Source organism: Podarcis raffonei, chromosome 10 (assembly GCF_027172205.1).
Source record: "Podarcis raffonei isolate rPodRaf1 chromosome 10, rPodRaf1.pri, whole genome shotgun sequence".
NCBI lineage: Eukaryota > Metazoa > Chordata > Lepidosauria > Squamata > Lacertidae > Podarcis > Podarcis raffonei.
The window spans coordinates 55029772-55046347 of record NC_070611.1 but is presented as its reverse complement, the minus strand read 5'-3'; the positions used below and the strand labels follow the sequence as shown (position 1 = coordinate 55046347).

At 45.1% G+C, this 16576-nt stretch overlaps 1 protein-coding gene across 2 annotated transcripts in view; it reads right to left on the bottom strand.

Annotated features, from left to right (window-relative positions):
* Nucleotides 1–607: 607 nt before the first annotated feature.
* Nucleotides 608–16576, bottom strand: part of AGK (acylglycerol kinase) — a 43185-nt gene continuing 27216 nt past the window's right edge. For both annotated transcript variants that reach the window (XM_053405151.1, XM_053405152.1), the window contains 8 exons: nt 9954–10023; nt 9169–9248; nt 8376–8433; nt 6687–6834; nt 6252–6349; nt 4571–4641; nt 2394–2478; nt 608–974 (listed from right to left, as the gene is read on the bottom strand). In XM_053405151.1, coding sequence (XP_053261126.1) covers nt 840–974; nt 2394–2478; nt 4571–4641; nt 6252–6349; nt 6687–6834; nt 8376–8433; nt 9169–9248; nt 9954–10023 — 745 coding nt within the window. In that variant the 3' untranslated portion in view covers nt 608–839. The remainder of the gene's footprint in view (nt 975–2393; nt 2479–4570; nt 4642–6251; nt 6350–6686; nt 6835–8375; nt 8434–9168; nt 9249–9953; nt 10024–16576) is intronic.

The following is a 16576-nucleotide window of genomic DNA, read 5'->3' as shown; positions in this document are numbered from 1 at the left end:
AGGACAGACCAAAGGAAAGTTCGCACAGGCTATGTGGCAATAGCTCCCACAAGATGCAGCGAATGCCATCAAGTTGGGTTAGACTTATCTGTGGAGGAATGATACTTTCAACAGTTATTCGCCATGAGGTCTGTGTTCTGCCTGCATTATCGAAGGCACCTTAATTTTATATTTAATAGCAGGCGTGGAAACCACCTCTGCCAAAAGCTGGAGAGCTGCTACTCATTGTAACTTGGCATAATAGCACCTTGACCATAGGCAATGCACACTCATTTGAGATGCATCTTTCCATCGTTACAGCTTCTCTCTAAGAAAAGTACATAGTCAACTTGGATTGTGTGCATTTTAAGTATTCAGACTAACCCCCCCCCACTTCATTTCTTTTGTTAAGTGTGTCACCTCCTTGGGAAAAAAATATGTGCATAATGCCAAACACCCAAAACAGCGCTTCTGCTGAAAATAGCAATTCTGAGAGTAGGGGAAAGCCATTCTTCCCTCAAGAAAGGGAACCCAAATAAATATGTATGGATTTCTACCCTAACACTTCCAAGGCAGGGAATTTAGAACTCTGAGATCCAGCTACTTACACACAAAGCACTGGTCAGTCTGCAAAAAAACAAAGTCTTTCATTGTTCTCAAGGAAAGGCATGCAAATTTTCCAGCTGCAGTTCTTTAAACTTAACCAATTTAACCCCCTTTTCAGAGATCCTTTCCATATGTGTCTTCTTTGGCACCTGACATGCCTGCAGGCCTTATCAGATGCAAACGCCAGCTTGCCAACCAGGAGCCGAGAGCATCGTTTTGAAGTTCACATGGTTGGCTGGCGGCAGCAGCCTTCGCTAGGATGCGCCTTGAAGCATTTGCTCTTTTTTTCTGGCATCACAGAAAAAGCGGAGTTTCCTGGGCAGCAGCTTCACTTCCACTGGCATCGCTTCGTACTCCTCGCTGTCCACAGCCAAGAAGCCTTCCGTATCCTGCAGAGAAAGCAGGAAAGATGAAAGAGACATGCTGACAAAGGCTAGGTCTGAGCAGCTGGGGCTCTTTTCCTCCACGGTCACATAGCCAGACATACCAGAAAGAGTTGGTGTTCATCCTAGTTAGGGCTCCACTTCAAGTTGTTCTCTTCTGAAACACTTCACTGAGAAAGCACTGTTTATTTATTTTCTAAAATGGCTGTTATCACAGTTCAAGGGCGCATTCCAGCCAGGTAAAGCTGTCAAGGCTATGCCCAGTAGAGGGGCGTGGCCTAGGTGATATCACATGATTGGCAGGGCTGCCTTGCTGGAGGGTGAGAGGCTAAATGGATTAGGGAACATTCCTGGTACCCCATGGCTGAGATTTCTCACCCCTGGCTCAAACTCTGCCAGACAGCATCAAGCCTCTCACTTAAGATAGCCTGCAAATTACCTCACCTGCTTTCTGCCTGCTGACAATTCCAATTCCATAAGTGTCAGGCCCAGCACAGGCAGGTGTTTCCTCTAGAGAAATTCATGCCTTCTCTTTATCTGTCAAATGCATCTCTCTGGCCACAGGGAAGATGTCCTGGTTCCAAATTTCGGTACTTCCCAGTTTGCATAGGGACCACCCAAGGAGACAGTTCCTGAAACTGCCACCTGAAAGCCTTCCCTCATTGGATCCCTGCTATTAGTGGTGGCCCCGCCCCCAGCCCCACCTCCTGGAAACAGGTTGGACACATTAGTTCTGTTTAACCTCCTCTTCCCATTCCACCTCCCTCCGGCCTCCCTTGCTTTGTCCAAAGCTGCAGAACTGAAAAGTCCTTTTTCATCCATTAAAAGCTATAGTCAATTTTGGGATTCCAAACAACCTACCCATCAAATGTATAGCATGATTAGGGGGCAAAATCAATTTACAGGGTCTTGAATCTCCCCCTGCCCCCACTCCTTGTCTCTGTGTCCATCAAATGTGATTTTTAACTGGGGATTATGCTCGGACAGGTGGAATTTGCATCTTGGGAATTTCTATGAACCTGGCTTCCTACCCATAACTACAGGATTCTCTGAAAGCTGAAATATAGGCTGCTATTTTGGAAGGAACTGATTGCCCACAAAAACACTCCTCCTGTTGCCACCCAGTGGCTTTGCCCTGGGAATCGAAAGGGACATTAAACTGGCCTACCTGAATGTAAAAGACACAAGAGGCGGTGGGAATACAGCAAGGAAGACTGTCACATACTGATTTTTTAAATTAGGAAGGATGGGTGACGCTGGCTTTTGGGCATATCCCATCCCAATGAAGCAAGTTGGAATGTAATCATTCTGCCTTTATACAACAGAAGGAAATTTGCCTAATTCTAGGTGGGGGACAGGATCCTTCCACTACCTGTAAGGGAAGAATGAGGAGAGCATAGCTTTACCCTATGTTTTATTTCTCACCTCTGGAAGCTGCAAGATACACCTGCTAGCCTGAAGGCACTGGCTTCCTTCTGGGCACAAGTGGGGGTCCTCCATCTTTTGGCTTCTGTACAAAACAAAGGAAGAGAGCAACCAAGTTATCCTTTATAGCTATGCTTAAAGCACAAAGGGGCTGCAGAGAAGCCGGCAAGCAGATTGCCTTGCTAACCCGGAAAGGCACTGGACGACACAACTTCCTCCTTCTGCTATAGCCAACCAAACTAAATGAAACATTTTAAGAGACCGATGAACTTGTGTGGCAGAAGGAATTGATGGGGTAGCAGCAAGCCTCAACTAGGAAAGACCCTCCCCTTAAATGGGAATTGCGATAAAAGCAAGACATATCTGAAAAACCAAGCTACAAGCAGCATTAATTGAAGCACCCGCTTTGAACACATTATCTACAGTGGAGGTAGGGAATTTTTGGCTCCACAGGCCAGATCTTTATTATTGTTACTGTTAAACATCCTTATTGAAAGTTCAAAAAGTACATATGTGCATCAGACATGGTGAGACACAAACAAAAGAGAAAAATAAAAGAAACAGAACCCGTGCAGAAGGGAAAACAAAGGAGGGAGGGGGGAAAACCCAAAACTGTGTATTTTACAAGGTTGTTATTGTACTTCACCAGAAGAGTCTGATACACGCATGTCCCTGAATCAGGAAGTGGTTTGCATGGAGTCCTGCCAAACTGAGCAGGATTTAACATCTTGCTGTTTGGGCTGCCTGCTGCTGTTCACTGCTAGGAACATGAATGCCCCATCAGGATTTATCACACCCACACACCCATCAGATTATGTCACAAGTGGGTGGGTGGGCATGGTTTAGGGAAAACACCCTTGCAAGCCAGCTTGAGACCACCTGGTGAGCCAAGATTTGCCCGCAAGATGGAGACCCTGCCCCCTGATTTACAGCCCAGAGGAACTCCCACAGGGTAATCCTCGCGCAGCCCCAAAAAGAAGCCCGATCTCTGTTAAAGAACAAAATACATTAAGATTAGACAAATCGGAAGAGAAAGCTATGGATCAAGTGCAGCAGTGAGGAACCGTGGCTGATTTGGGGGCTCGCGAAGCCAACGGCCTTGTCAGGGAGCCTAAATTAAAATGGATTACAAATTCCTCGAGCTGCCTCTTCCTTTTAATAGTAGGGAGTGCAAACCTGAATAATTAATGCTTGGAAGTCAGTTCCATCAAGATCAATGCAACTTCCCTCCAAATCTATGCACCCAAGACTCAGAGTTCATCACCCTCAACCAGACTGCGAGGCGAAGGGATCGTCTCGTTTTACACACAAAGAAGAGAAGCGCAGGACAATGTTACTTGCTCAAAGCTACAAGCTCTTTGCTGTGCTCGCTTTGAACCAAGGTTCAAGTCTAGTAAGGTGGCTCACTGCACCAGCTTGGATTGCCAGCTCCTTGAGTATAACCCCATGTCTGCATGCCAGGGTGAGGAATCAAGCTGGGAACCAATCAGAAGGAGACCTGCTTAAGCTTCAGAAAGGTAGCTGCATCATGAGCCTTTGGACAATGCCCTGCCTACTAGGTCATTGTGGCAACACCACACCATGTCCTGACAGTGCATACTGGGGTTTAGGATTCAAAGGAAGGATATGGATAGAAGCCTCCCTCTTATTCATCCTCTTCACTGACTTAACAGTGTTCCCATCTGCTGTCCTTGTCTCAAGACTCTCCTAGTTTTTAGATATGCTTTTATGGTTTGCATTTTTAGCGTTCAATTGCTTTGGGATGTTTTACGGAAAGCCATTCACAAATGAAATAAATAGCGACAACAACAATGTAGGAAGTCGCCATGAGTCAACGCTGGAGCAATATGAAGAGATTCAAGAAAACGGGGAAATGATCTGCAGCCTTGTAGTGGTCATGGAAACAAAAAATTAGAGACTGTGATTTGCCACCAAGAACTATTCCTTCGGTGTCCTTCCTGACTGAAGCTGACACACAGCTGGGATCATTAGAAGGGTTTATTTATGCCAGGGGCACCAATTAGTTTTGTCTCCGCTCTAGATTTTAAGTCCAGTCTCTCCAGTTTTGCCCTTAATGCACCTTACTATACAAACTACCAACTCACCCCAAAAGCACATTGATAAATATATTTTATGATAGCAATAAGGCATATCATTACAGGTTCTCTAGGACTCACCCTCTTTTAATGTATTCTCCTTTACTGATTGAATCTGGTTCAATGCAAATATTCATGAAGTCTTCTGTGCGCTAAAAGAAATGTTCAGAAATGGATGCATTAATTCTAACAGCCACAGCATCTCATGTAAGCCCCACCATCCGCCTCTGAATGAATTCAGTAGCATCTCCCATTCTCTGGGGGAAAACAGTATTTGGGAGCCAGGAGAATTCAAAGCAAAGAGTTACCTGTGTGAGCCATAGAAGGGCACTGTCAGGTCAAAAACTAGACAGAATGCGCATTAACATATTCTCAAACTCTCTCTCTCACACACACACACAGCTGCAATCTCCTATTCACTTACCTGAATGCAAGTCCCACTGAACTAAGTAGAGCTTACTCCTGAGTAGACATTTACAGCCTTGCAGTCCCAGGGCAATGAACTCACGTCTGCAGTTGAAGCAGAGTGTTCTTTGTAGAAGGAATAAAAATTAACCTCCAACCTCCTCTTTTACATCTTAGAGAAATAGCACACAGAATGACATCGTCTTACATCTTTCAATCATCCTTGAAGCTAAGGATTCTCAGATTGGCAAGTTCAGGTTCTGAATTTATTGTGGTGGCCTTGTAAGCAGGCTGGTAGGTAGGGTGGTACAGGTAAACCCATAGCTGAGTGCCTAGAGCTTAGAATGCACTCAGGAATTGCACCCAACCACAAATAAAAAATAAAATAAGCAGTGCTCTGAGCCCAGAAGTGTCTCTTAGCAGCCCAGCTAGCTGCATCCTCGCTCCTTTGATCTACTGCACACATACCGCCTAGCTGGCATTTCATTTAAAAACTGGGCATATCAGTAATTATCCTTCAATCTGTGGAGGAATGTTCAATTTAGCTCCTAGGACTTGCTGTTATTCAGCACAAGGCATCTCAGTCTTTGCTCAGTGAAAAAATGGTACAGGGAAGACGTAAACAATAATCCTTAGGCTTCTTGCTTTCAGGCTTATGTTCTGTCCTAAAGTTCTATAAGGGCGATGCTGAACATACAAATAAATACAAGTCAAAAACTGAAAAGCTTGCGTAAACTATGCAAAGCAAGCACCCTTGAATGGTGCATAATTATTTACCAGCCTTGCAAAATTTATTCTACTTCTGTTAGTCATGAAGAAAAGATAACTGCGTGGGGCCCTGGAGCCCAGCTAGCTTCCTGGTCATGAGAAATTGTTACCTCCTTTGGCTTCAGAGATCCAGCAGGCTTTGTCCACACACTTTCAAGTCTATTTGTGAAGCAGTAAGGTCTAGGTGGTTTGTGCCTCCTTAGAAGCAGAGAATCTCAAGAAATGGTACTCTGCACTAAACATTCCATGCTCCGATGGACTTACTGCACAGGAAATGACACACACATTTTATGTGCAGAATGGGCACAGGTACTCATAAAGTACAAAAAGCATGTTTGTGTATATATGCTTCTCTCTCTCTCTCTTTTTGGCATGGCCCATTTTAAGAAGCGCACACACGGCTCACAGGGTATGGGACTTAGAGAGAGGCAAAGCAAAACAGACGCGCACATCTCAGGTTGCCACCATTTCGAATTCAGACCCGATGTATTAGGCCTAAGCAGGCTGTTATCCCCTCAAGTTGCAAAGCAACTACTTTTGTGAAGCGAAGGAAAGCTTAGCATTTATTTATTTATTTCTCTACTCTTACTTTCAAGTCAAGATGTCTGTTCTGAGTAGTGACAGAGAATTCAATAGCAGACAGCTGCATTTCTCGCCAGGCCTCCGGGGTCACCTCCTTGGGGATTTCTGAAGTCCGAGAGGAAAGACACCATTAAACAGAAAGTTAGATAAGCGCTGTTGTATTAAGATCAGCAGAGGCCCAGATCCTTCTATTTCTTCTTACTTCACAAGGCCTTGTTCCATCTATATTTAATGCTGGCTGCTCAAAGGAACTACAGCCGCAGAAAAGGAAGAAAGAAGTTCAAAGTTCACACAACAAAAAGAAAGCAACTCGCTGACTTAATTGGAAAAGGTGACAGATCTCTCAAGGCCCTGCTGCAGGGCCACAGTGGGGAGAAAGGATTCTTTTAATGAACAGCTTTAATATATCTATCTATCTGAGAGAGAATGACTGACCGCTTACCTTTGGGGACAGGTGTCCAATAATGTGCCAGTCTCTTGTAAAGCCTGATGTATAAAGGAGGTCTAGGGGTCTTTTGCTCCGGCTCCTCAGGAGGCCTTGGAGTTGGGTCCAAATAGGAAAGGGAGGCTAGATGCTTCTGAGGCCACTCCTTGGAATTTCCAGAAAGAAAAAGCAAAATAACCATTTCTACAGGGGTATGTGAGAGCTAGACCGACCATTCATTCAGCAGCAGGCAGACTTGGAATTATGGTTGCCACCAAACAGCCACAAGGCAGAAGAGGCAATCTAGGGGCTGCTTAACCCACCTGCTGCTTTCTCCTCCAGCCATTATACCAGCCCATTTCCCTGCGAGGAGGTGAACAAGTGTTTCTGTCAGTTGAGGGGGACGGAGCGGCTGGGGAAAGTGTGTGTGAGGAAAGAACTTTACTTCACCCAAAGCAGGTTACTGTCCTGCCGCAGAGAAGAAATTCTGGTCTAGCTGATCTAAATCGTGTCTTGCAAAGGCTGCACTCGACTGTCACACTAAACTGTGGTTTAACATTATGTGGGTGAGCTGCACCAAGACTGAGTGAAGTGTTGCACTCTTCCCTCCTATGTAGTCAGGAGAAGGAGGCCTTCTGAAGAGATTAACTTCATGTTGAATAAACCCTGGCTTGTCCTGTTGAACCAACCAGGAATCCTGGAAAGGTTAAAAACAAGCCAAACCATTGTTATGAAGCTGCTTTATTTAATTTGTTCAAGAGTTCAAATCAACACTTTAATTTGAACAGAGTTTGTTCAAAAACAGAATTCCTGGTTTATATAAAACAAATCACTCAGAAAGGTGAGGGGGGGAGAGGTGAGACTGACGCTTTTGTTTGGGCTCCCTGCAGCTTGTCCACATACCACTAAACCATGGTTTAGTATTACGTGCAAACTCATAGACAGTACATATGTTATGATGTGTCAGGGCATTTCACAGGAGAGTTATATGTTTATTATCTGCTAAGGAATCAAGAAAAGGGTGTGAACGGGAGGGGGAGGGAATGCAGCTACTTTACTGTATGTCAAATCCTTCAGTACCTGAGAACTAGAGCAATTAACCTTTCTGCTCATTTTGCGACAGAAGGTAGGCTGAATGCAAGAGGCAGATTATCAACAGTCCTGTGGGCTCTATTTATAGGCACCACTTACGTCAATTGAATAAATCTCAGGGTGAATCATTAGCATAACAAAAACCATGAGAAAGGACTGCACTAGAGGAAGGCAGCCGAGCAACCTCAGCTGCATGAGAGGCTGTTTACCCTTCCATAATGCAGTTAATAGCATTGTAGTATTATTTCAGCTGCATTCCACTAGTAGACTTTTTAAAAGCCAATTGTCTCTGCCACCCTTTCCTGGCAAAATATGAATAACCAAAGCTTAGTCGGTTTTGAGCTACGTTAAAAAAAAGTCAACACTGCCTTAAATATGATATGTAAGCACTCCAAACTACATTATATGCCACATACAGTAAGATCACACGAAGTTGCCTCACACAGTGTCAGACCCTCTAGCTCACAGCTGTCTGGGTGTGACTCTCCAGCAAATTCTTTTGTTTTGGACTAAACCTGGGGACTTCATGCACTCAAAAATGTGATCCACCACTGTGTGCATCACAGATCTTCCCACTGTGATAGCCTTGTGTGACCCATATTGAAATGCCTTTACCTTCAATGTATTAAAGAAGTGGGCTGCTTTGATTTTCAGAGGCCCAAGATACCAGTACCTAGAAGAGAATAAAATGAACCGAAAAAGCAAAATAAAACCGGGGGCACGGGGAAAGCAGTCCTCTTTTCCAATGCAGTATCTACTAAAGCTGTTTCTTACAACCTAATCTTTGGACATTAGATGCACAAGCAATGCGCATGAAGGTGTAGCACCTGGATGTGTGCTAATGTACTCAGTGGGCTTCTCCAGATGACCTGTTTCTTGAGCATTCATCCTGTTTTGCTTATGCAAAGAGGTCAGACTATGTCTGGTATTTATTCAGCACTTGTTCCAATTTGTTTGCGGGGGCAGTTCTACAAAACTGAGCATTCATCCCCATCTGAGCAATCATCCTGAATTCATCCCCATTTGCCTGTGGGGTATTTCCTCATCTTCCTGTTAGTCATTTGTTCATCCCACACTTTCCCTGTCACTTTTCTCACTGCAGGTTTTTTTTAATAGAAAAGTGGATTGATTGCACAAAGCACTTTAATCCATTTTAATTGCACAAACGTAAATTTCTGGTATGTGCTTCAATCTGTTGCGAAAAATAGTGACAGTTTAGAGGCTTCCCATGTCCTTCTCTGGAACCTGGTCCAAGGATTCAGAGGCAATCAGCAGCTGTCTTAACACTTCACAGCCTGATCTGGTCCCAGTGGGCTCCTTGCTTGCATATTGTTGGAGATAGTGGAGAAACTGTCTAGAAGTACAAGATAGGGGCAAAGAGAAAACAAAGCAATAGTGGTCAACATACTTGCTGACTTTTGCTCCCGCATCTCTGTAAGACCCCCATCTTAAACCAGTTACAGCAAAGACGGGCTGGTCTTTGTTCCCCTATAAAGGAAAAACAAACAATCACTAACAAAAGTCAAATGTTATAAATCGCAGTAATCTGTGGTGATCTTGCCAACAATGGATCAGTGGTTCGAGAACAAAAACACCAACCACTATATTCCAGCAACACATAAAAGAAAGGAATTGCAAATTAATTCCTCAGTGTAGAGTGCTTGTCTGCAATGTTATTTTAGCCATGAGTCATTTAATTTTGTGGCTATCAGAAGACCAAAGCAAGAATGACGAGTAGTTATCATTTAAATGAAAGGGAAATCTTCACAAGATGATGGTGATGATTAATCTGCTGAATTTCTGTCCCTTCACTGCTCTCAAGGAAGCCCAGGGCAGCAAACAACAAAGCGGTAAAAACAGCGCAATTAAAAACAAAACGAATTTCACACATTTAAAAACAATTAAGAACATAAAAAATAGAAAGGCTTAAAAACATTATAGGATCAAATCCCCCTCTTCTCCTTCCCAGATGCCTTCATAGATAGCTCAGATGATAGAGCATAAGGCTCTCAATGTCAGGGCCACGGGTTCAAGTCCCTGCCCTGCACTAGGTGCACTGTTCTTTAAAGAATGATTTTATATTGTTGCATGCTCTTTAAAAACATAATGGGGTTAGAAAAGCACATGGCAAAAGACAGATGAAGAAAAATATCCCTCCCAGAAAGAGGAGGATCTAAGAAAAACGATGGCTACCTTAATCTGCAAAACATCAAGTGGAATAGTCTCTCCTTTCAGTATGGACAGCGTGGCATCAGTAATATGCCTGAAGAAGAAGTCAAGAGGAAGATGTTATTCAGTAGCAGAGGGCATGCTTCCCTTGCAGAGCATCCTAGGCTTGAGCTCAGGTAAGGACCATTAGGTCCAGTTGTGGCCAACCCTGGGGTCACGGCGCTTATCTCGCTTTATTGGCTGAGGGAGCCGGCGTACAGCTTCCGGGTCATGTGGCCAGCATGACTAAGCCGCTTCTGGCGAACCAGAGCAGCGCACGGAAACGCCGTTTGCCTTCCCGCCAGAGTGGTACCTATTTATCTACTTGCACTTTTGACATGCTTTCAAACTGCTAGGTTGGCAGGAGCAGGGACCGAGCAACGGGAGCTCACCCCATCACAGGGATTCGAACCATCAATCTTCTGATCGGCAAGTCCTAGGCTCTGCGGTTTAGCTCAGGTATCTCCCTTTAAAAGGACCCTAGATGGCACCAGAGCTGAAAAGGACCTCCCCCCATGAGGTACTTTGCTGCCAGTCAGAGTTGACACCATTTGGGTGAGAGGAACGATCAGCCTGACTTGGCATAAGCACATTCACGTATTCCTGCACACACACACAAAAAGAGGACACTGGCATCTGAGTTAGAGCTTTTATTTCGATTTCAAGCCTACTCTGATCCTTCAGCCTCAGGGCAGGCGACACAAAACGCCTTCAGTGAAGGCTGCGCTGCCATGAATAAGAGAGTACCTTCTGCTCACTCCCAACTATAGTCTTGCCCAATAATTTGTGGGTCTTGCATAAAGTTGACTATGGATGAGGTTCAAATGCCTGTTTTGCCATAAAGCTCACTAGGAGGTTGCAAGCAGAAAAGCAAGAGTTTCTGAACGCAGCCTTTTGAGTCGGTTTCCTGCTGCACTGCCACAAACTGAACGGATCAGAATGCATGAAAAGGGAGGATGCCTACGTTATAGTTCTCAAGTTACACTGGCACATATCTTTCATCGTTGCATTTATATCCTGCCCCTCGAGTTAAAAACAAAAGAGGAATGTAAATGGGTAAAATTGATGGTAATTGCAGCCAGACAGGTTATAGCGAGTAATTGGAAAAATGCAGAAGAGCTAGGGGCGAACAAATGGAGGAAAAAACTGAATAGTATTATAATTTTAGAATACCTAACTGTGAAGATACATAGAATGAAAGGGCTTAAGGTCTGTGAGAAAGAGGAGGATTGGTTTGAGAAGATATTGAGTTATTTGGGTAGGTTTGAACAATCTGGGGAAATTAAAATGTTAAAAGTTAAAGAAACCTTGTGGAGGAGGAATGTTAAGGTATGTAGAAGTGTACATATAGTTGATTTGAATATGTTATATGAATACTATTTAATAGGTATATTATTGAATATGTATACCCAATGTATCAGCCGCCTGGGGGCTTCACTGTTTGTGTTTTGGTGGTTGGTAAAAAATAAAATAAAATAAGTAAATAAATATTATTTTTTTAAAAAATTACTGTATATCCTGTCCCTTCTTCCTGCTGTGAAATCTCCAGAAATTTAACTCTGTCTTAAATGCAAGATGAGAAGCGTTTCCAGCTTCATGGAATGATCAAATAATAGGGGTGGGGCAGGGGATGGGGAGCTGGGTAACAAGGCAACAACAAATCAGTGTGAAAGGCACTTTGGGGATTGCTAAATCTGAGATGTGGTGTATCGTCTTCCCATCATACTTTTCCTGTTCCACAGCAGTAAGTGGGTGTTATTTCACTGCCACAGAGAGGCCTGCTTGCTATTGCTCACTGTATCTTAATTAGCATTCAGTTCAACAGAAGCTTTGCAGGTATCCTTTGTAGGTCATTTTCTCCAAGCCAACTGGCACAACATCCTTTGTTTGCAGCTCGGAGAAGGCCAATGCTCTTGTAACAAACCAGACTTATACTTGCCAACTTGACATGACCGAGGGTTCCCCCCTTGCCCTTTTCAAGTGGAAGCTGGATTCAGCGGTGCTGGCTTTAATTAAATTGCTTCCAGGCCGGCCGACCTTTCAGTGAGAACAAGTGCGATGGAATTAGGGAGTAAGGCAACCAACCTTAGTGGTACCTTTCTTAAGCGAACACCCTTCAGAGGTTTTGGACTACAACTCCCATTAGCTCCAGCCAGCACGGCCAATGGTCAGGGGTGGGTGGAGAAGTTCGTAACATCTGAAGGGCACCAGGTTGGGGAAGGCTGGTGCAGACCAGGGATGGGGATTACGACTTTGGTTCAAATCACCAGGTCAATGAAGAAGTCCATGGTAGGCAGACTTTACAGGGTTGCTGCGAGGACAAAACTGTTAGGATATTTCCGTTCCACCTTAAAAGGGAGCAGGATGTTTGTATAACAGCCTGCGTAAGTTCCTGTCTCACAGGATGTTTATGTTGTAAGTTCATTTCGTTTTTGCCTGTTTTGCCTGAGCAGTCGGAGCAGACGGTCATGCCTTCTTTGTTCTGACCAACGCCAAATAAACTGTAAATATGCATGTTCTGCTCTCATGCTGTGCAACTTCTTGCTGTGTGAATTCTGCTGTCAGAGTGTGCACTAAGCCTGAGGCTTAGTGTCGCTGAATTGCTGATATTGCCTGACTATGGGAGGTCGATGGATCGTCCGGCACCGAGCTTGGGGGCTCAGATGGATTCTATCTCCCTGGCAGTATCCCAACAACAGGTTATGGGCCCAGATTCACGGCACTTGCAGGAGAGTAAGACTGCGACAGACTGCTGAGGTATGTGTGGGGAAAGCGAAAGCAAAGGCTTTTCGTTGCCGCGGCAAGAGCTTTTGATGTCCGGCTGGCCTAATTGGCCTGGGAGCCGAGCCAAGCAGGCTTCGTGATTTATGGGTGCCAAGATAAGGAGTCTCTGAAGTGAAGAAGACTCACGGCTGACGTTAAGAGCTGGAATGGAGTTTTTCCAAGGCCTCTGAAGCTGCTGAGTGCCCAAAATTAAATCGGGACAATTATGAGACCTGGGCAAAATGGTGTGAGAGTTTGCTGCGTCAGTTTGGAGTCTGGCATACTGTCTGTGAAGCCCCTCCAGTTCCTCTGACAGGGAGATGGGAGGCTCAGAATTCGAGAGCCATAGACGTAATAGTCTTGTCCGTCTCTCTGGAGGAAATAAAGACGCTTGCTGGAAATCTCACGGCACGTGACATGTGGGATGCTTTGAAAAAGGCCCACCAGCCAATAATCCCAGCCCAGGGTTTGAATGCATCGGAGGTCCTGGCTGTTTCCCAGAATGCTAGTGAATGCAGGGATGCTGAGGGCACCGGTTGCAAGTTGCAGGGGGAGCTGACTGTGATGTCATCCCAGGCAGCATTCCAGCCTCCAGAGGGAGCCAAGGAGTCGGCAGCTGAGAGCTCTGTTTCTCGTGAGAACCAAGGTCAGAGCCTTTGCAGAGGCCGGAAGACCAGATGTAAACAGAGCAAGATGCTTGCAGGTGGCCAGGAGCGGGGGGGCAAGTTGCAAAAGCCCTCGCCAGTGGAAAACAAGGCTATGTTTGCTGGCACAGCTTCACCAAAGGCTAAAGGCAAGCTGCAAAAGCCCACGCTGGTGGAAAACAAGGTTTTGTTTGCCAGCAAATCTGCTTCGAAGGGGAAGGCCAGGTTTATTGTGGACTCTGCGGCCACGCGCCATCTCACCAAAGACCGCCATCTGTTCATCTCCTTCACACCTCAAGATGGAGAGATCCAGCTGGCTGATGGAAGGACTTTGCAAGCTACAGGAGTTGGGACTGTGAAACTTGAAAGTCTGCATACTACGATTAGTAATGTTCTTTTTGTTCCAGGAGCTGTGGACAATTTGATAAGTGTACCACAGCTGACTGGGCGTGGTTTTGAGGTTTCCTTCAAGAAGACTGTCTGTGTCATCAGAAAAGGCAAAGAGGACATTTTGCATGCAAAGTTGATGGATGGTTTGTTCTGTCTAACTTATGATGATGTTGCTGTGTCTAATGCTGATTCTTGTTGTGTTGCACAAACTAACAAGGTTCTTCATGCAGGATGCATTCACGATGCACATTGCAGATTTTGTCACCTCTCTTGGCAAGCGCTAACCAAGATGCCTGAGTTGGTTGAAGGTTTGGACATCAAACCTTGCAAATTTCACATGAAATGTGTATCTTGTGCAGAGAACAAGGTGAAGGTTGCTCCAAAAGGCAAGGAGTCTAGCAGGCAGGCTTCCAAACCCTACCAGCTAGTTCACGCAGACCTGGTAGGTCCTCTAGCGCCCTCTTTGGGAGGAGCAAGGTACTTCATGGTTCTAATTGATTCTTTTTCCAGGTACATTCATGTGTTTATGCTCGAGCAGAAATCGCAAGCATTTCCTAAGTTCAAGGCATTCTGTGCTTGGTTGGAGAATGCTCACGGTAAACGTATTGGTTGTCTGTTTACTGATCGAGGCGGGGAATTCACTTCTCAGCAGTTTGAAGCTTTCCTGACTGAGAAGGGAGTCCAGCATGACTTGTCAACGCCTAGATCGCCATGGATGAATGGGCTTGCGGAGAGAGCAAATCAAACGTTGCTGCAAGGGATAAAAACCTTGTTGCATGATGCCAACCTCCCTGAGAAGTTTTGGGGGGAGGCTCTCTCGAATTTTGTTTATACTTTTAACAGGAGACTGTCATCACCTATTGGCTGCACTCCCTATGAGAAAATGTTTGGTAAGCAACCTAATGTCAAGCACTTGAGAATCTTTGGTTCTGACATGTGGGTACACACCCCACAAAGCAACAAGCTTGGGAAGCGTGGGGCACATGGTTTGTTCATGGGGTACGAAAAAGGTGCATACAGAGTATGGATGACTAACTCTAAATCCATAAAGTTCACAAGGAGTGTTGAGTACAATCCTAAGTGGGGGGAAAATGTGGGAATTTTCCAGAGTTACCCAGAGGAGGATGAAGGTGATGTAAAGAAAGCAGATCATGCTGAGAAAGCTGAGGAAACTGAGGATGATGATGATGATGATGATGATGATCAGAGTTCGGATTCCAGTTCAGTGGGCGGCGCTGCTGCTGCTGTCAGTGACAGTGATGACACAGCAGACTACAAGAGCGCAAAGGCCTCAGTCAGACCATCTGATGAGTCTGACAATGAACTGGAAGAACCACTGTTCACCATTGGTCACTTTTCTCCTAAGAAGGAGGAGATGAGTCCAGAAGACTTGCGTCTGGTTCGCAGGTCTGAAAGGGCGACCAAAGGCAAACCTCCAAAGAGATTTGCTGATGAGTTTGCTAAGATGGCAACTGCTGTTCTTAGTAGCTCGGAGAAGGTGTGGGAACCTTCAAGCTTCAAAGAGGTCCAGGAGTTAACCTCTAAAGATGCTGAGCCTTGGCTTAATGCCATGAAGGCTGAAGTTGATTCCTTAAACAGGAACCAGACTTGGGAACTGGTACCGGTAGTCCCAGGAATGAGACTGGTTGGCAGCAAATGGGTCTTCAAGGCCAAGACAGACCAGAATGGCAAGGTTGTCAGACACAAAGCCAGATTGGTTGCCAGAGGTTTTTCACAGGTACCAGGGCAGGATTACCACGAGACCTACTCACCCACGGTCAAATATGAGAGCATTCGGCTGATGCTCAAGATCGCTGCGGAGGAGAAACTGCATGTTTCCCATCATGACATAAATACAGCTTTTTTGTACGGGATTTTGGGGGAGGAGCTGTACATGCTTCCACCTGACGGGATGCAGATACAGAAGGGAATGGTCTGTAAACTGCGGAAATCCTTGTATGGTCTCAAGCAGAGTGCCAGGTGTTGGAACACAAAACTCACTGAAACGTTGCTTTCTCTAGGTTTTCACCAGGGCAAAGCAGATCCATGTGTGTTTGTCAAGGAGGAGGGGCAAAACAAACTGTATTGTTTATGTTTTGTTGATGATCTTCTAATGTTTTGGAAGAATCAGGCTTTCTACCAAAGCACCCTAGCTCAGCTGAAGGAGCACTTTGACATGAAGGATCTTGGTGAGGTATCCAACTATCTTTCTCTGCAGGTGGAGAGGGACCAAGCAGGTAATTTTCTGGTACACCAAACACAGAAAATTGCTGATGTATTAACCAGGTTGAATTTGGTTGATGCAAACCCAGCAGACACACCGATGGTGACAGGTTACCAGGTAGACAGTACTGCTGAAGCGTTTTCTGACACAACGCTGTACAGATGCATTCTAGGCAAGTTGAATTTCATTGCTAGATGTTCGAGACCTGACATTGCTGTAAGCACTAACCTGCTTAGCAGACATGCTAACAATCCTACTGTTCAGGATTGGAAAGCTCTGAAGCGCATAGCCCGGTATTTGAAAGGGACTATGCACTACAGGCTGAGGTTCACCAGTCAGAAGACTGGAGGTCTTGAAATCTTTGCAGATGCAAGTTTTGGAAGTGACACCACGGATGGTACAAGCACTTCTGGAGTATGCTACATGTACAACCACTGCCTGTTTGACTGGTTGTGCAAAAAGCAGACAACAGTTAGCCTAAGTTCCTGTGAAGCAGAACTCAATGCTCTGTCATTTTCACTCATGGATTGTGAATGGTTGGTGCAACTGTTTAAGGACATTGGGGTTTCTGTGAAATGTCCTATACA